Source organism: Strix uralensis, chromosome 16 (genome assembly GCF_047716275.1).
Source record: "Strix uralensis isolate ZFMK-TIS-50842 chromosome 16, bStrUra1, whole genome shotgun sequence".
Classification (NCBI taxonomy): Eukaryota; Metazoa; Chordata; class Aves; order Strigiformes; family Strigidae; genus Strix; species Strix uralensis.
Window position 1 is genome coordinate 7,106,493 of NC_133987.1, and position 19,524 is coordinate 7,126,016.

Genomic DNA, 19,524 nt, shown 5'->3' on the forward strand with positions numbered 1-19,524 from the left:
AAGGCAGCTGGGTGGCATCAAAGGCTAGGTGTGCAGTTTTGTCTGTAGTGGGAAATCACAGCAGTCTGTTGGCAGCCCCACCAGCCACCTCGGTCTGAATGGATGGACCTAAGTCAGTGTGGCCTCACCGTGCTCTCCAGCTGCCCTAAAATCCCCTTTGTCCTGCCTACCCTCAGGGCTGTGTTACTGCCCTGTGGCCCAGGAGAAGCTGGGCACAAAGCTTCTCTCCAGCTCTCCAAAGCCTTTCCTAGTGACCTGATGAAAAACACTGCTAGAAATAGCCACTGTCTCTCTTTTATTTCATTCTCTTGTTACGGGCTCTCATGGGGCTGCAGAAGGCTGTTTGCAAGTGAGCTAAAAATACCATGCATTGGATCAGCCCTATATCTAGCTGCTTACCTCCCAGGCTGGGAGGTGGCTTGGCTGATGGAATCTGGGCCCTTCAGCCTTGGTGCAAGGTTTTAGGGTTAGGGGAGAGGAGTGGAAGCTTTGGCTGGGTCCAAGGAACAATCCTGCTGCCTGTGCTGTTTTCTGGCCATTGTGTTGTGCGTATTAATAGTTTGGGGAGAGATGCTCTCTAACAGCCTGGGCATGGTGTGTGCAAGGGGAGAGTGCTGTAGCTTGAGGAGAGCTCTGTAGACACTCTTCCTTCCCTGCTCTGCCTACTCCAGTGTTTGAAGGAGGGATCTGGTCCAGGTGTTCTGGAATGACCTGATGGAGGAAGAGGGCTTGGGCCAAAGGCCAGCTTTAGGTCATGGGGGTGGATGGTGACCTCAGGTCCATCAGATCTGTGCAGGGGATGCTGTGTGTCCTGTTACCAGGCGAGGGGAGCGCTGGCTCTGTTGCTGTGTCACCTCTCGTTGCTGGGCAGGGTGATGCTGGTTCCTGGAGCGTGCTGGGAACCGCCAGCTTCTGGAGAAGCCTTAGGGTAAATGCCAGGAAAAAAAAACCCAAAACAATAACCTGGAACAACTGCAGAACACGTGTCCTGAGAAGCACCACCAGATCTTTCCTGGAGGCCCCAGCAGGAGCTGCAAGCCTGCCCTGCTCCTCTGCCTGCTGCCCGGGGTGGCAGGGTGGGGGGTTGGACATGTCCCTCTTAGCCCTGCTCTCCTCATCTCTGGATCCACCATCCTGCCCAGGAAAGGGCCGGCACCTTCCTGTTCTGGGCAGTGCATAGCTCAGCGCTGAGCTCAAGCACAGACCTCCCTTGCTCCCTGCCTCGGCCGCCTGCCAGGCACATCTGGCTCGAATAAACAGAGCTGGGGCTGGCGGGAAGGTCCGGCGGAGCTGGTCACTGCTGTCCGTGCTGTGGCCAGCACCGAGGGGAGGTTGCTGGCCAGGAGCCCAGCAGCCACATCTCCCAGCTTGGCTTCTTAACGCCAAAGGCTGTTTCCTCTCTGCTCTGGGCGTAGCTCACAGGCACGGTATCCGGCGCTGTGCCGTGCATGTTTCCCACCCTCACTGCCTTTGTGGCTACTGGGGCAATTTGGCATCCTGGTATTATTTTTGTTCCCTGAGACCGGAGGAAAACTGGAGGCTGGATAAAGCCTGGCTAAAAGAAGGCCTGTGACTTATTAGGAGCGATGAACGCAGCGCCCAAAAATAGCCCGTGTCTCACTCAAACAGTTTGTGCCCTGCCCAGCAGAGCAGGCAATTACAGGGTAACGTGTCTTTAGGGAAACTTGTTTGTGGGTTATGCAGGAGCCCGCTGGCTCCCTGCTGCATGGGGCACTCACTTGTTTGAGTGCTGGCCACGGGTTTTTTCCATCTTGAAGCGAGACTTACATAGTTGCACTCTTCTGAGCTCCTTAGTTGGCGCTAACTCATGTTTTACCTTGCTGCCTGCTTTCTGATGGTGGGAGAAAGTATTGAAAGCAGGTACAACCCTTTTGAACTCCCTGATAATTAGGAATTGGGTTGCTGCGTGCACCATCCCATCTAAGAGAGGCTTTGCACAGGTGGAGGTGTTACCAGACACGTAGGTGTGTCTGTGACCGATGATCTCCTGGGTTTCAGGATGAGGTGGGGGATCCCTGGCTGCACACAGGGATTTGGAGCTGTGGCAGAGGCTCCTGACTGCTGCCCATGTTGGCACAGGAGCTGTTAAAATCCTGAAAGTCATTCAGCAACCGCAGAAATACCCTTGTGTGGGTAATCCCGAGCAGGCAGAGAGGCACCAACCATTGGTGCCCTTTCCAGTGGCAGCATGCCCTGGCTTAAAGGATGAAAGTCCTGATCTGTAGCTGCAGATGGGGAATTAAATGAGCTCCGGTGAGTACGGGGTGAGAGGGTTTGGGCTCTGGTTCAACAGAGCAAAAAAATATACCCACCTTCTCTAAGCGTGGTGCCTCTGGTATGTATAGGAGCTGGTGGAGTCCTGTAGGTACCGCGTTTGGAAATGCTTTGAATGAGTGTGCTGCAAGCATTTGACCTACACTGATGTCCTTGTTAAGTGTGCTTGTATCTGATTTTTTTTGTCTCTCTCCCTAAAGAACTTCGAGGTGGAAGCTGATGACCTGGTGGCAATTTCAGAGCTGGGCCGTGGGGCCTATGGCGTGGTGGAGAAAGTCCGACACGCACAGAGCGGCACCATCATGGCCGTGAAGGTGAGGACAGCTGCTTGCTGAGGCGGGTGGAGATCAGGATGTGCAGCTCCAAGGGAGTGGAGAGACCCTGCTGAGCTCCAGTGGCCGTGGCAAAATGGGGACAGGCTTGTCATGGTTTGGCAGCCTCCTGTATTCCTGGTGTGGTTTGGCTGTTGAAGGGTCTGTGCTTCTGTGCTGATGCAGGCTGGGCACTGTGGGGTTGATAAACAGGCTTTAAAATCCAGGCTTGGTGCCTGCAGTTCCATAGTGTGAGGTTTGGATGTCAGAGTGCCTGTCCAGGCTGCTGGCCTGATCCTGCATCCGCTGTAGAGCTTGCCAAAGGTTTGTCATTCAGTACGGTGCTGTCTGGAAGGGGGAATCTGTGCATCTCCTGGGTGCTACTGGCTGCAAAATAAGCATAAAACGCTTACCCTGGCCTCAGAACCACAGGTCCTCTGAGTCAGGCTGAGAAATAATGGTGTTATCTCACCTACATCAAACCCCTTTTCTTTCATATTTGACTCAGAGGATTCGAGCAACTGTGAACACTCAGGAGCAGAAGAGGTTGTTGATGGACTTGGACATCTCCATGAGGACAGTTGATTGCTTCTACACCGTCACCTTCTATGGAGCCCTCTTCCGTGAGGTACTGAGCTGGTGGATGGCTGGTGGGCTGCACAGCACCTGGGGCTCGTGTGGTTGCCCTGAAGGCGCTAAACTGTCCCAAGCCACTTCTGCTTTCTTCAGCACAGCTGGGCTGTTTAAGATGCTTCCATGAGTTAAAGTCAAAGGCTTGTCTCCTTCAGCCAGTGTTGACCAGGTCCTGTTCCTCACTTTCATGGCAGATGTCCAAGCACATTGTCCATGGCCTGGACTGACTTTGGGGTAGACCTTCAAAGGGAGGCCAGTGCAGGTAGTTTTGGTGGTACCTGGACATCTGTGCCCATCGCTATCAAGTGTGGAGCCTGTGTGCTGGTGGTGTGGCCGATGGTGGCTGCACGGCAGGGACCTTGGCCTGCCCTGTGTGGAAGTGGCCGTGTCCATTTGTCTGTCCATCCCCACTGTTCCCTTCAGCTCGTGGGGATTTCCAGGGAATTCCCTCTCAACTACTTTCTCTCCATCTGCAGGGTGACGTGTGGATCTGCATGGAGCTCATGGACACCTCCCTAGATAAATTTTACAAGAAAGTACTGGAGAAGAAGAAAACCATCCCTGAAGACATTTTGGGGAAAATGGCTGTGTCTGTGAGTGCCTCTTGGGTTCTTAAGTGGTTTTGTGCATCCCCTGAGCCTGTTGAAGGTCTCTGAGGCCTGCAGTGTGGAAATGGGTGGTGTGTTTGCAGTGGAAGGCTGGTGCTGTGTGTGACTAACAGGTGCTCTTTCGCTCTGTTTGTCCCCAGATTGTACGAGCTCTGGAGCATCTGCACAGTAAACTGTCCGTAATCCATAGAGGTAGGTGCTGGATGGGGTTAGCATGATGTGGAGATGTAGCCCTGAAATAAGTTATGTGAGGAAATGTGTGGTGTGTCCCTACAGTGGGATCTGATGGTACTTAGGCTCGTGGTGGACAGATCTAGATGCCCAAGACTTCTTCCTGAGATTCCTTATGCATCTGCTTGCATGATGTTCTCTTCCTCCTTTCCAGATGAAGGGTTGAATATAACTGAATTCCTCACTACCAGTATTTTTATGTACTCAGAGAGACAGAGGTGCCTGAGGCAGTTCTTGGGGACAAAATCCTCAAGCCTTCCTATCTGGGTAGTTCTAGCCAGGTGAGGGCTAAAGGAGACCTTAGAAAATCACAGTTGGGAATTGTAACACCCAGGTCCTGCTCTTCATCCTGGTATAGTTCCTTGTGTAGTTGTGGATAGATCATGATGGGCATGAGACAAGGTATCCTGGGAATTCGGTAGAGTTGGGCTTTTAAGGTTGTGTTGGGTGCATAAACCTCTCCTAAGGAACTGGGCATTAACTCCTCAACATTTGATTTCAACCTTTTGATCTGCCTTGTTAGAGAGGAGGCCTGTCCTGCCCAGAGGGCATTGTTATAGTTTTACCTGTGAACAACTTTTATTGAAATAAAAGACCAGTGGGGTTTTATCTCCCTTCCCTTGTGTTAGGGCCTGCCTGGTCTCTTCCCAGGTTGGTGGCGAGTTGTGCCATCTTGTCTCAGGCTCTGTGATACCTCTGCAGAGGCCCAATCTGCTCTCTCATGTTCTCTCTCTTAGATGTGAAACCTTCCAATGTGCTGATCAACAAGGAGGGACACGTGAAAATGTGTGACTTCGGGATCAGCGGCTACTTGGTGGACTCGGTTGCGAAGACCATGGACGCAGGCTGCAAACCCTACATGGCTGTAAGTGTGCTCATGTGGGATGGGAGCCGGCAGCCTTCAGCTGCCTTCAGCTGCCTTCAGCCTTGACTCGAAGAGGCTGCTGCTTAGAAATCAGTCTTGGTTCACCTCCGTCCTGGGACACTTCGGAGTGCTCTGGGCTTCCTGACTCAGCAGAGTCCTCCAAGGAGGGGATTACCCTCCCTGTAAACCCTGCTGTGTGTGTTAATCCCGCAGCAGACTCCTCCTCTGCCACCTTCCATTAGCAGTAGGGTAAAAGACTGGCTGGTGCTGGTTGTGGTAGTTGGAAGGGCTGCTCCTTGTTGGTTAGAAAATGCTGAGGGTTTTCTTGGCAGCATCATTTCATTTCATCCTTAAGACAGTATGAATTACCTTCTACCATCTGTGGCATCTGTGTGGGTAGCTTGTGCTCCTGGGGCAGGGATCATGCTGCAGGGATAGTACAAGTCTCACTCAGGAGCTGGAGGGGAGAGTTTATGTGGGTTGTGTGGAGCAAGACGTGGCTTTCATCAGTGCTAGATTTAACCTCAGACTCTGCCTTCATGGGGATGTGAGCCGGGGGGATCCACCCAACCTGGCTTTTGGAGCCAGAAATTTGCTGTGTGGGGTTCGCACTGGGAAAATGAGATAGAGTTGTAATATCTTCCATTTTGCTGTTACAGCCGGAAAGAATAAACCCTGAGCTGAACCAGAAGGGCTACAACGTGAAGTCGGATGTCTGGAGTCTGGGGATCACAATGGTAACACCAAGGGCTGGGACTGGTCCTGGGGTTGGGATGGGGTCTGTGCTGCCAGGGCTCTACCCCTGCTGTGAGCTGGTGACTTCACCCGTGGGTGGATGCTCACCAAACAGGACTAAATTTGGAGCAAGATAGCTCAGAACACGAGACGAATTACCTGGGGCACAGGGTGCTGGTGCTGCTCTGTGCACGTAGGGGTTCTTCACCCCGGGGCAGGTAGCTGTGAGCTGGGGCGTGCAGCCAGTGTTGCCACCACTGCTGTGGCTCTTACTGGGTCGGCTGGCAAGCTGGCCAGGAGATAATTTCTGCCCCTTTTCTTTCCTCCACTCCCTTTTGCATGTTCCTGATGGATCCTGGGGGATACATAAAGGCCTGTTATTTCCATGTGGTTCCCTTGTAGCCTTCCGCTTGTTTTCACAGAGCTACTTGTGTACAATGCCAGCTCCAAATAGCTCCAGTTAGTTCTGAACTATGTCGGTGCGGATGGCAGACTCCCAGGGGGCAATATCTGGATGACAGTGAGCTTAGCTGGGCATCCAAGAGTCTGGCTTTTAATTGCTCTGCAGTTCCCCATGCGCCGATTGGAGAGGTAGTCAGTGGAGCAGGGTTTGCTGCAGCTGGGTCACAGCCTTCCTGCATGCACCCCACGCCTGTGGCAGCAAAGCCTCGCAGGAATATCGGGGTGAATTATCTCACCCTGCTGCAGCGACGGGAGGCTGTGCATGGTTTGCAGCAAGTACCGCCTGCAGGGTAGCTCAGAGCAGCCAACAGGAAGGGGAAATACTTTCAGTTCCAAAATCGCAGCTGCTCAGGATGGTTTATCTACCTCCTGCAAGAAACGGATCTTGCAGAAAGCAACTGAAATCTTCTGGCGCCAGAGGACAAAGGAAATCTCAGCTGTTGGCTCGAAGGGGATACCGCCTGGGAACGTGTCTCTCGCTTTCCAGGAGACTGTCTCTCTGCGGGTAGATTATTTTTATGAATTTTTCCTGTGCCCTATTAGCCGTGGCCTTTGTTTTGGGTGCTGCATCCCTGCTCTTGTGTGCACTGGGCAGATCTCTTGGTAAATATTCCCTCTTCCCCAGCTGGTCTTGTCCACAGTGCAAAACCCAAACCCCTCTCCTTGGTGTCCCTGTGCCAGTGCAGAGCAAAGCTGGGCTGGCTGGCTGGAAATGTAATCAGCTCCGGCTTTCTTCCCGAGATGCAGGAAGCTGTGGGATGGGAGACTGCGTGAATGACGAAATCTCTGAACCTTTCCAAAGCTGGAGAGGGGACCTTACTGAAAGCCTGCCAGCCTGCAGCTGAATGGAGCCCCGACCTGTCTGATTCCCTCTAATGTTTTCCTCCTGGGCTGGCTTCCTGTTTTTTTTATTTCTGAAGGGGTTTGATTGATTTCAGACTGGCTGGTTTTAGGGCCGTTGAGTTGCAGGGCTAATCCAGGCCTTTCTGGCCTGGTGACTTCATTCAGTCTTCCAGCAGCAGGAGCTGAGCTCCCCTGACCTGAGACAGAGGCAGGTGGGGTCACCTGGCTCTGCCCCATGTCCTTTCAGGTTTCTCATTCCTCCCATCCCGTCCCCCACTACCAGGCAGGTCTGGAGGTTATGTTGCCCGTTTTGAGACGGGAGCCAGCCCTTGGCACGAGGAGACGATGGCCCAAGGGCTGGGATGGGCTTTTTCGTGCTTGAACGGGTGATGGAGCAGAGGTGACTTGAAGGACCCAATAATCGAGGTAGTTTTGGCAAAGATCTTCATAAGTGATGTTCTAACACTTGGTTTTTCTTGGGTTTGTGGATTTTTTTTTTTGTGTCTAGCTCATACAGTACTAGCCTGAAGCCCAGAGGCTGCCTTATGGCGAGCAAAGCACTTTGGGAGCCAGTACAGAAACGGTGTGCTGTTATTCTTACCTTTTTAAATAATCCCATTTTACATATCTTTGGTGGCTTCCTGTAAATGCATTAATATGCTGAGCCAACCTCAAAAGGAAGTATTTTTGGCCTCTGGGTTTTTGTATTTAAAAAAAAAAAAAAAGTGGTGTGACCCAAATTGAAAATGGTTTGTAAGGAAAGAGGTTTTTCAGTTTGAGTCTGAGCTGGCTGAGGTAGGCAGGCTGTGTGGGGTCGTGCCCGTCGCGGTGTCTCACGTCAGCCTGCCTCCATCCTCAGATTGAACTGGCCATTCTTCGCTTCCCGTACGAGTCCTGGGGGACCCCCTTCCAACAGCTCAAGCAAGTGGTGGAGGAGCCCTCGCCCCAGCTGCCTGCTGATCGCTTCTCCAAGGAGTTTGTGGACTTCACGGCGCAGTGGTGAGTCTCTGGTGGGGACTGGTGGCTTCTCCCAGCCTGGCTGAAGAGGAGCCCTGATCCGTGGGTGTTGGAACAAAGCGTGGGGCTGGGTTTGTCGTCCTTTTGGAGCCCATTTCTCCCCACCTCGCCGTACCGAGGCTGGTTCTCTGCCCAAACTGGTTTTGCTCTCGGCCTGACTCACCCAGGCTGGTTGGAAGGCGCAGAGGTTTCTCTTCCCCTTTTGCCTCCACCGCTGCTGAAATTTTGGTGGTTTCTGGCAAAGCGGCAATGAAATGAGAACAAACTCCTGGCAGTGTCTGGGTGCCTCTGGGTGAAAGCTGATTTGTGGTTTTGTGGGTAGCTGCTCCCCTCGGGGTGTTCCTCTGCTCCCTGTGCACTGCTTGGAGCTGCCAGACGGGGGTGAGCCCACCAAGGCAAGGCTCGCCCTAGGGGTGGTGCGAAACCATCTCCTCTCCTCCCCATTTATTCCGGTCTGTGCGGACAAGCAAGGCTGTGCGGGGCAGACTGCAGGGAGTTGCTTGGCTTGTGTTTTTTGTGGCAAAACGCTATGAGTTGTCCTTTCCCAGTTACCTGCCTGGCTACTTCACTGGTGGTTCAAACCTGCTCAGCCAAGGAGGGAGAGGAGTGGGTGCTGCCCACAAGAAGGGTGGCGAGTTGGTTGGGAAGGGGAGATCCCCTGTGACAGACCACATACAGCAAAAGAAAAAGGTCCTACAGCCTTTCTCTCCTATTTTTTTTGTTTTCTTCCAGCTTAAGGAAGAACCCTGCTGAACGAATGAACTATTTAGAACTTATGGTAAGTGTGGAGCCATTTCTACTTGTCTTTATCCCAATGAATTTTGAAAGTCAAACAAATGGTCCAGCGGGTTCTAGGGAAATGGGACAACAGGACATGTGGGTGATTTTCAGGCACGGAGTGAGATGGGTGTAGCGTGTCTAAGGTGGAAGGGTGTGTTGGTTTCATGGGTGTTAAGGTCAGGGTTTCTAGGTGTTTTCTCCCTCTGTCCTACCTGCTCTTGGTGAGTTTAGATTTCAAATGATGGTAGTACAGCTGCCAAGGTGGGCTGTCCCGCTGAGGTTGAACCTAGAAACACCAAACCTGAAAGTGTTAGTTAACCTTCAAGCTAACGGATGGTGTCCCTGGGAGTCTGGGGAGGAGATCGGTGTCCATCTCTCCCCCAGCACCTTGCCTGATGCGTGACAACCCCCAGGGACTGCTCTTGGGCTTGCCTGTCCGTGGGTGTCAGCTGATGTTGTCTTTGGTCTTGTTGGCAGGAACACCCTTTCTTTACCTTGCACGACACCAAAGAGACTGACATGGCTTCCTTCGTGACAGAGATCCTCGGGGAAGACTCCTAACTCAAACCTCACCGCTTCGTGCAGTCCCCTCCATCCTGGCTTCCCCGCAGAAGAGCGAATGAGGACTCGAGTTAACGGTGGTTTGCACAAATCGCACTTCCCCAACCCGTGGGCATCTCTGGCCCCTTTCGGCCTTGCAATCTCTTTTCTCTTTGCCCTGTAAACAAAATCCCCCAGGATGAGCCTTTTGAAGCCAACACCCTTCCAATTAAGCCACGGAGACCGAAGGCTCTGGAGTTCCCCGCTGATGCCAGTGTATCCCTCCCAGGGAGAGGACCATGCCCATGGTGCCTGAGCAGCGCCGGGGCAGAATGTGGCAGAGGGCATCTCCCCTCCCCAGCACCCTGGTGCACAGCACAGGGGGGGTGTGTTTCTTTGCTGCCTGGGGAAGGCAGAAGGAAAAAATGCTGCTGTGCTTGCCCTACTTTTCTCCACTGCCTGCACAAAGCCCCACAGTGTGGTCTCACTCGCCTTCCCTTTGTGCCTGGCTCTGCCCCCAGGAGCCTATGCAGCTTTTTAGGGGGCTGTGGGGCTCCCTGGGCACGCCGCTGTTCACACCACAGACTGTTTTAATGCCTGGCTTGACGTTTTAGTGACCCTTCAAGGCAGCACCAGACCAGGCGTCCCCTCAATCGATACGCCGCTCCCTTGGGAGGGGGGAAAAGAACCCCAAACATTTTTTTTCGATGGGCTCACCTTGACGCAAGCTGTGACCCACGCTGTCCCCACGCCTGCCCACGGGACTTCATCCAGCACACAGGGCACAAGGTGGTGGAGAGACAAGCAGGTCCCCGGGCGCTGCCTCTCTCCCCTCCAGCCCTGGGCTGGGAGGATGCAGCCCCGCTCCGGGCATCTAAGGCCTTTCGCAGCCCCCGCCTCTGCCTTCCCTGGCTCCTGGAGAAGATGTTGCTCCATCTCCCTTCCAACCTGGAGCTCGTGTAAGACCTCGCACTGTGACACCCGCTCGTTTTGGAGGCTGTACTTGCACCCTTCGTGTCCCAAACTGCCTTCAAACCCTCCAGCTGCTCGCCGAGGTGTCAGCCGAGATCGAAACCCCCGTGACTCGCACGGGGGCTGCCGACAGTTGTACATTTTATGTCTATATATAATGGACTTTGTAACGTTTCCTAGTTTTAATCTAACTTGCTATAAATTAAAGCCCTTCTCTGTGGGAGGAGGGAGAAGCAGTTCCTTCTCCGCTAACAAATCCACTGTGAAAACCTGATGTGTTTCCCCACTCTCCCAGCCTGAGCGCTCTGCAAGGAGCTACGGGAGCAAAAAGGATTTCTGTCTTCTACTGTATCTGATCGCGGGATAAACGCACCAGCTGTGGATTTTGTGGTTTTTTTAATAGATTGAGTTTTCAGAGGGATTTTTTTTTTCCTTTTCTAATATATATTTGTGTGTGTATGTGTGTGCGCAGTATATATATTATATATTTTTAAATCAGTGATGAATGTGTGAATGTCTATGTGGCCAGCAAATTTGGTGAAATGGCTAGCATTTTTCTGGCTAAATTTGGGGTGGTGGGGAAGGGGTCACTAGAAGACACCCTAGCCTAAGACTTTTTTTTTTTTTTTTTTTAAAAAAAAACATCTATTTTTTAACTGAATCTTTTAAAGACCTCTTTCCTGAAATTCGTGCCCTGGAGGTCTGGATTTCAGGGTGCGTTTCCAGCATTCAGCGTCCCCCACTCAATGAAGAACGATGTCCCCTGAAATTCCTCACTCCCCCCTCCTACAGCCTGGGGTTTTTGAAGCGGCGCTGGGGACCGTCTGCCTGGGAGCGGGGCTGCTTGACACCACCTATTCCTGCAAGCTGCTCCCAGGGAAGCTGCTTCAGGGCAGATGGTTTTCAGCCCTCCGTGCCCCGTGCTGGGGCATCATGCAGCGGCGCTTTCCCTCCCGGCACCGCTCTGATCCCCTTCCCTGAGTCAACAAACCCCGAGAGAACCAGCCCAGCCTGAGCTGGACAAACCCTGTTGGGCTTCAGTTCGACCCTGACCCCACACCTCACCTCTTGATGTAAAATAAGAAAGTGATTGATGTTCTCCACGTCTCCCTCCGCGGTCCTGCTCTGCAAACCACCCGATGCTCCGACACTTTGCAGCTGAGATGTACCAATTGTATTTTTTTTTTTTTTTCATAGTTGGTTACTTTGGATTGTTTTTTGTTTTGATGTTGAGCTTTTGTTTTTTTCCCTTTCTTTATCTCACCCTTTTTTGGTGCTTTGGGGAATGGTGATATTTTTTTTTTTTTGCATTTTTTTTTTTTCTGAATTTCTCCACCTGGAGAAAGTCCCGATTCCTGTATTTTGGGGAAAGGGAGTATCTGCCCTTTTCAAACACTGGGGAGATGCCTCTGGGGTGGGCTTGGGCCCCTGTGCATGAAGCAGGGCTTTGCTGAAGAGGCGAACACACCACCTCCCTGTGCCATCTGCTTCATCGACACAGGCCTTACCTGTCCCTCTTCCCACGCTTCCCTGTCCTGCTGCGGCCCCTTGGCTGTGGCAGGGGGGGGCAACGGCAGCCCTGGGGGGAGCCAGCTTGGCTTTAAGGTGAACAAGGATTTTGACTCACAGCAGAAGCCCCTCTAGCCGTGTATTTTCGAGAACGGTCTGTACCCCTTAAACCCAGTCGTCGTTTTCAATAAAATTCACCCTCAAACCTGCTTCTTGTCGCTTCTTGTGTTGCTCTTTGAGCAGCGGTTCAGGATCCTGAGCACACCCCCCCCCCCCCAACCTCGTTCCGTGGGGTAACGCTGGTCCCAATTGGGGGGGGTTTGGGGGAGCAACCCCCCCCAGGAGCAGCCCCCCCACCCCCGGGACTGCTACCAAGGGCCGCCCAGGGCTCTGCTTCCCCCCGGAACAGGGACGGGGGGTGTGCCGGGGTCTGGCTGCATGGGGCAGGAGGGCAGCGGGGTTCCCCCCCCACCCCGAGGGGGGGTCCCGGGGGCGGCAGGGGCTGCCCGCGGCCGCGAGAGGGAGGCAGCGCTCGGGGATGCGCTTCCACCGGCGGCGGGACGCGGCGGGGTTCGCCCCCTCCCCGCGTACCCCTGAACCTGCTGTGCCCCCTCTCCCCAGCACCTTCCAGCCGCCCCTCCGGGGTGCGTGGCCGGGATTAGGGCCGCGGGGGGGCCGCCGACGCCTGGGCATCGGCCCCACGGGCGGTGGAGCACAGGTTTAGCGGGGGGGGTGGTGTTATTTCACACACACTTCCCCCATTGGGACAGGGAGAAGGGGAATTTCTCCCCCCCCCCCCCCCCCCCAATATTTTCCCTGTCGGCCCCTGCCAGGCAGGATCAGGCCGGAGACACTGGGTCCCTCAAGCACTGGGAACTGGGTGGCGATGCTCTGCCTGGAGATGGGACCAAGCGGGGTCAGTGGTGCTGGGGGGGAGCAGGGACCTCAGAAAAACCCACCGGCTCACCCGTGGGGTGTGGGGAAGGCGTTGGAGGGGGCCCGACCTGCCGTGGGGCCAGGAACGAGCAGGAGGGCTCTCCGTTTCAATTTCCAGCTTAATTAACCATCGAGACCCATTAAAAATGCATCAGCGCCTCCGAGGAAAGAACTTCAGGAGAATTGGAAAATTCATCACTTTTGAGTTCCCTTATTATGAGAAATGGTGGTTTTCCCCCCCGTTTGTCTCAAATACAGGCAAAAAGAGGTTATTTCTGCCTGGAGACTTCCCCGTGGGTCTATCACGAGGTGTAAACAGGCAGTGCCCAAACCTGGGCGAGGAGGGGACAGCTCTTGCTGCAGAGAAGGGAAAACTCAGCACATCCAACACAGGGAGAGGACATGGGGACCGTCAGGGCTGCAGCAGCTCAGCCCCCCTCGCTTTAAGGACCAACAGCTTTCCCAGCCCTTTGCTGCGCAGCATGTGTTGGGAGCGGTCTCTCTGAGAGGGCAGACCCCCAAATGAGCTCTCCCAGTACAGCGTGGGTGTTTGTACTGGTCATACTGGCCCTATGGTGGGCTGGCGGGTCTCTCCAGGAGCTGCTGAGCTGGAGCTCACGCCGTTCCTGAAGAGCCGTTTGCGGAGGAGGGCTGGCTAATAGCATTAGCAGGGGGTGTGATGATGCAGCCAGTTTTCTGGGGCTGCGGGTTATTTATTTTGCTTAATTTTTCTTCTTTTTCTGAAGGTGGCTGAGACTGTATCTAGGGCGGGGTGTTGGTTTTTTTTTTTGGTTCAGGTGGCCCGTGGGCACCTTCTAGATCGATAGCGTAAATTAGGGAGTTCACGCAGGCCATTGGTTTGTGCAAGATGTGTTCAATCCTCCCCTAATAGCTGTCTCGCCCAGAAACTTCCAACTCTTGTAGCACCTAAGTGCTAATGAGCTGAAGCTGCAGAATACCAATGAGACCTCAGGGATAAGGAGCAGCCCCCCCAGGCCCAGCCAGGCTGGCCAGAGGCTTTAAAATCACTTCAGCTGGCACCTAGAGGGATGGTTGCAGCCCCTCGGAGAGGGAAGGGGTTAAGTGAGGTGCACTTGGGTGGAGAAGGTCTTTGAGCTGCTGCCAGTGCCTCCCAGCTCTTCTCTCCAGCAGAAGGGTAGGTGGCTTGTTTTGGGGTGAGGAGCGCTCAGGCTCTGCTTTAATCATGAGCATCCAGGTACTTTGCTGCCCCCCCTTTTTTCCCTGATAATTGGTCATCCCTGGATATGAGTTTCTAAGATTTGCTCTCTTTTGACCACTGGCTGGGATAAAGCATCTCCAAACCTTTTCTGTCCATCCTAGCAGCCTGGTTTGCAAATCCAGTCCCAGTGTGTGTGTATTTATAGAGTGAGTGATGGGACCGGTCCAGGTGCAGCTGCTTTGCTGCTGCCTTCCCCCAGGACTTGCACCAGGGCCCAACAGCAACTCCCTGTTGACGCGGTGCTGGAAAACTGGGGTGATTTTCTATTGTCTTCAGCAGGGGCCCCAAAGCAGGGGGAAAACTCCTGGCTTGCCCAGCGAATGCAGACCTCCTGGCTTCCCTCTCTGTTTGAAATTCCTGTTGATTTTTCAGAGGTGGGGAAACGTGGGGGTGGGAGAAGGAAGCCTGAGCAGTGTAAAGCCTGAAAATATCGAAGCTTGAAGCAAACGCTTTGGGGGGGGCTGAGGAGGTCACCTCCCACACAGGGAGCCCCAGTCCTCTGGCAGGTTGGCCTGGAGGCTTTCCAGCCCCTATGAGCGGTGGCTCTGGCCCCTCACATGCTGCGTTAACCTTTCTCGAAATACCAGGCGGTGCTGGAACAGGCTGTTTATTTCCAGACGCCGAGAGCGGCAGCGAGCGCTGCAGGCATGTGGGCAGAGGGCTGCAGAGAAGCCTGGCGAGCCAGGGTGGCTTTTGCACTTGATTTACATCTTGGAGCAGCTTGGAGTGGAGGAGACAGGAACCTTGATAAACCGAAGCAGTTACCTTGATATCAGCTGCGTTTTCCTTGGTGTCATTCCCTGCTCAGGGCCACTTATGTCTCTTCTAGAGTGATATGCTCTTTTCTTCTTATGGAAGCTGAGATTTCATAAATAAAACCCAAGGTTTCAGACAAAAGCGCCAGCTTGGGTCTGAAGCTGCCCTGATGCCATGAAGCGTGCATTGTGTGCGTGGCTTCTCTGAGCATCACTGCTCTGGCTCAGCGAGGCAGTTAATTATTTCCTAGGTCGTCCTGACCCTCTGCAAAGGCCCTGCAGAATATCACCGCCTGCAACAGGTCCCATTCAGTGTCAGCAACGAGAAACTGTTGAATGAGCTTGAGGCTACCCTGGGATGTGACTGTGCAATGGAAACTGTGCCTGGTGAGCCCTTGCTGGTGGCAGGGTGTTTAGTTTGTGTGCAGCTCACCCAACCCCGGGAACGGGAGCCCCAGGGGTGCTCTTTGCCTCTCCCCCTCACAGGCCTCATAATCGCTGTGTAAATACACAGCAGCTGCCATGTGAATCCGGTGCTACTTCACTGGAATCGATATGGGCTGGTGCTGCACAGCTCTGGGGACAGGGAGTGACCTGGCAAAGCCAGGCTGGAGCGATGGGCAATGTTGTTGGGTGTAATTTTGGGAGTCTGGGGTAAGCCAGGAGGATGCAGGGGTGCTGGTGGCTCTCAGGGCACTGCCAGTGCAGGGTGTAGGGGTGGCAGTGGGGCTTCTGGGGGAATTGTGCCTCCAGCTTGTCTTCCCACCCCATTGTTTTTTTTAGGGCTGTTGGGGTTTTTTTGAAGACATATGCTGTGGCTGTCATGTGCCAGGGTCTGTTGCTTTACTCCACGCCTCATGCAGGAGCTCTTTCCTCTTACAAGGGACCATTTCTGCACCTTTCTCCTCAAAACCTCCTTTCCTGGCCCCTAATGTGATGGGGGACCCGCAGCCCTGGGCACAGCCGCGTCTACTCGCACATCTGAGGATGTGACTCTGGTTCCTGCAGCGCTTCTGGGTCCCGGGACTGGGGTCCCACCCAGCTCCTGTGGCCATCACCACTAATGAAGGGTTGTCTGTGGTCATTTGGAAAGATGTTTTATGGGGTCGTCCCACTATCAAAGTCTCACCCCACCTCCCCTCCCTGCCCGCTGCCTTGTGCTGAGCCTCCACCTCTGTGGACACTCGGCATCTGGTGCCAGAGAGATGTTTTGTGGCGAGTACCTGGCTTGCTGCTGACTGGCCCGGCAGGGTGACTGCGTTACTCTTCTCTTTCCTGTCTACTAAAGATGTAAAACAAAAGTTCAGGTTAAAAGGGACTAGAGGAAAGTGGTTTTTAATGCTACTACCATGAGGGAGCAGGCATGGGGCTAGGAAAGGGGCTGGTTTGCACAAGAGCCCTGCAGGAATGCGCAGCATCAGGGCTTGTGAAGCCCTATTGTCTTTTTCTCCTTGCAGGTGGCCAGGAGGGACTGTCACTGCGGTCCTGAGCAGGGAGACTCCTGAGAAGGTTTGGGGTTGCCTGAGCCATGAGAGCCATCTCCAAAGTCTGTCCCATGTGCAGGTCTGGGGCTCAAGACCCCTCCAAGCAGTGGACAGGGCCAGGACAGACACTTCTGCCCTGTTTGGGGCTGGATTTGTGCCTTCTTGCTGAAGTCTGGAGGGTTTTTGAGTGTTGGAGGAGGCCGCGTGGTCTCTTCTTCCAGCACAAGGTGGTTTTGGGGAGCAGATGTTGCCCATGGGGTTGAGCTGCTCCTCCAGAACTGATGAGACACACCAAGAGCTGAATAAAGTGTTCACCAGATGTTTGGGAAAATCACCTGTTTCCAGAGCTGACTCTGGGCTGGTGGCACGGTTGTGCCTGGCTCAGCAGCTGCTAGAGAGACACCAGGAACCGGCGCAGCTCTCAGACCCTCCCCAGCCAGGCACCCCCATAGCTCTCAGACCCTCCCCAGCCAGGCACCCCCGTCCCGCTGGAGATGGGGTGGGAGGTCTGGTGCCCTTGGCCACCCACCCTGGCTGGCGATGCTGCTCTCAGCAGCACCATATTGAAACTGTGTTTTTCCTGGAGCGCCGGCGCACGCCGAATCACAAGCTGTGCCGCTTTTCAGGAACTTCTCCAAATAGCCCAGAAGGGCTCTGCGGGTCCTGGTGGCGGTGGCATCCACTTCCCAAAGGCCATGGTGGCCTCCCAGACTCAGACTTGGCCCCTTTCAGCTTGGAGGGGGTGAATCAGGGCCGTGATCGTGTGCTATGAGAACCCTCCTGCCTTGCCAACCTGGCAAACCTTTGCCATAACTCGGAGCCGAATTAACAGGAATTTGGGTTTGATGTAAGCTGGAGTTGTGGCTTGCTCTGTGTTCAGTGAAACTTGCTGGAGGTCTGGGGGACCTCAGCAAAGATTGAAAGGTTGTTTCTGTGGGTGCAGAGTAGCCTCTGCAACCTGCATGTGGGGGGATACCCCCGCTCAGGGGGGGAGCTGTGCCAGCACCACGGGGCCATGGTGGGGGTCTCCACTGCCCTCCTGAGCTGAGCACCATTGGCAGCAGCATGTGTCCTTTCCTGCTGTCCTGCCTCACCCCGAGTGTCTTTAATTACAGCTTTGGGAGGGATCTTCCCCTTTATTCCCCCAAATCTTCTCCTTAATTAAAATCCTTGATCTGGGCCAGTGGGAAGCAGCTGTTGCCTCTCTGCTGCGTGCTCGAGTGCGTTGCAAGCTGCTAACCTGATTACTGGCCACACAGGGACAGGACGAGGGACAGTGTGGGGGCGGGACAGGATTCACGCACAGGTGGGGGTCACTGGTGTTGTCACTGTCCCACCTGGCTTCTCCAGGCACCCCGAGGTGATGCTGAGTGGAGCTGGCTGCTACAACCACCCTTGCCTTGCCCATGGGTGGGCTGAAATCATCTGAGGTGTGAGTGGGAACTGAGCACCTGGCCCCTTTGTGTCCTTCACATTGCTGAGTCCCTTCCCGCAGGGATGCAAAGGGCTGGAGCTCCAGCACCCTGTGGAGACGACACTGGGCTCAAACCCAGTCATTTTGGGTTTGCCCAGCTCCGGGACTGGAGAAAGGCTGAAAGATGCAGGTGGATGAAGGTGATCAGGGCAGCTGGGGCTGTGATTGTCCCTTGAACTCAGTTTGCCCCCAGGATCCATGATGTGTCCGGCCAGGGTCAGCTATTTCTCATTCCTCTTCTCATTCATGCACTTGCTTGTTCAGAGGAAGCAGTCGGGAGCCGGCTGGAACACTGCAGGATGCAAATCCAGCGCTGGCACCTCGCAGGGCTCCTGGGACACCCCTGCTGCCCCCGTGTCCCCAGCATTGCCACAGCTCAGGGCCGTTCCCTGGCATGGGCTCTGCAGCTTCATTACATTTTCTTCCAGAAATAGCCCAAAGAGGTGACTTTATCTCTCCCTGCCTGGGGCTGGTGTTTCTGCAGAGATCCATCATCAAAGCAACAGGGAAGTGTCAGGAACAATTAGTGAACCCGTGGTGTTAACTTTATCAGAGACGATATGTCTCTCCATAATGAAACTTGTGGAAGAGAAAAAAAAAGAGTGCTGACAACAGATGTATTATTTCACCTCCAATTTACTGGTGCATGCATTTTTCATTCATGGAAGCGGCTGATATGCAGATTTATTCAGAGCAGAGCAGGTACAGCCCTCAATGGATCAATTATTGCAGCATGCTTAGAAGAAAGGGACGTGGCTGAGCACACGGCCATGCAAGGCAGTTCCCAAAGCCAGCCCCAGATTTTGTCCCCAAGATGAGCTAAAAGGCCAGTCATCTTTCTTTCTCAAATCCATGCACTTCAGCCCTGATTCTGTTCCTGTTCTGGGCCAGGAGAGATTTCCACTGACTTTTGTGGCTTGTTCTCCCATGTACTTCATATGGAGTGTCCTGGGTTGACTTTTGGTCTTCTTTCAGCCCTCCTTTGCTGGGGAGGCCAGTGCTTGGTGCAGCCTGGCGTGGCTTCGCCTCCCCCCTATTTTGGAGGAACACATCCAGCCACAGACAGACAGGAGGCTGGATTTATTTTTTGGCCATATTGAGGTGGCTTCTTCAGGAGACCCTTCTTCCCTCTGTCAGATGAGTTCTGCCTTCTTGGTCACCATCGTCTTCCCTTGAATCTCAACGCCGAAGCCAGGTGCCTCTTACTGGTGATCTGAGTTTGGCCTCCAGATGTGTCTGAAGCTCTGCTCCCTCCATATGCAGTGTGTTGGGGTTTCTCTTTGTGTTTTGGGGGAGCCAGCTTGCCCGTGGTGGTGGGGGAGGACACCCTCTTGAAGCTGAGGATAGTTTCAGTTTCTTGCGGTGATAAAACTGAATCCAAGAAAAATATTGGAGGTCTTTTTCATTAGGAATGTAAGACGGGAGTCTTCTTTCTTCTGGGTACTATACAACCAGCATGAATTATTTAGGAGAAAGCATCTCTCCAATAAATAATTTTTTTATGTGGGGAGATTAGATCTGATTTTTTTAATATAATAACAAAAGCAATATCTCTCTCCTAAGTCCTCATATTTCACACAGTAAAGAGAACCCAGGCATCCATTTCTGTATTGATCAGCAAATAGGTCCTTGTATAGATTTAGTTCACCCAACCTTGTTTAATTTTGGATTCATTGATTCAATGCAAAGATCTAGATGAAAAGCAAGTGGGCTGTTTCCAGTGCTGGTGATGCTATTTTTAAATAAATCTAGTGCATGCGAAAATAAATATGCAAAGCATTTTGTAAGTCCGTATATGGGTGGGGTAGAGGAGACCAGATGTACTAAAATATTT

General features: G+C 53.5%; 1 protein-coding gene across 2 annotated transcripts in view; it reads left to right on the forward strand.

Moving 5' to 3' along the window:
- The window catches only part of MAP2K3 (mitogen-activated protein kinase kinase 3), a 34,484-nt gene extending 22,474 nt beyond the window's left edge, over nucleotides 1-12,010 (forward strand). For both annotated transcript variants that reach the window (XM_074885852.1, XM_074885853.1), the window contains exons 5-13: nucleotides 2,496-2,609; nucleotides 3,115-3,234; nucleotides 3,716-3,832; nucleotides 3,988-4,039; nucleotides 4,816-4,943; nucleotides 5,603-5,680; nucleotides 7,843-7,982; nucleotides 8,733-8,778; nucleotides 9,258-12,010. In XM_074885852.1, the coding sequence (XP_074741953.1) occupies nucleotides 2,496-2,609; nucleotides 3,115-3,234; nucleotides 3,716-3,832; nucleotides 3,988-4,039; nucleotides 4,816-4,943; nucleotides 5,603-5,680; nucleotides 7,843-7,982; nucleotides 8,733-8,778; nucleotides 9,258-9,341 (879 nt within the window). In that variant the 3' untranslated portion in view covers nucleotides 9,342-12,010. The remainder of the gene's footprint in view (nucleotides 1-2,495; nucleotides 2,610-3,114; nucleotides 3,235-3,715; nucleotides 3,833-3,987; nucleotides 4,040-4,815; nucleotides 4,944-5,602; nucleotides 5,681-7,842; nucleotides 7,983-8,732; nucleotides 8,779-9,257) is intronic.
- The last annotated feature ends 7,514 nt before the right edge of the window (nucleotides 12,011-19,524 follow it).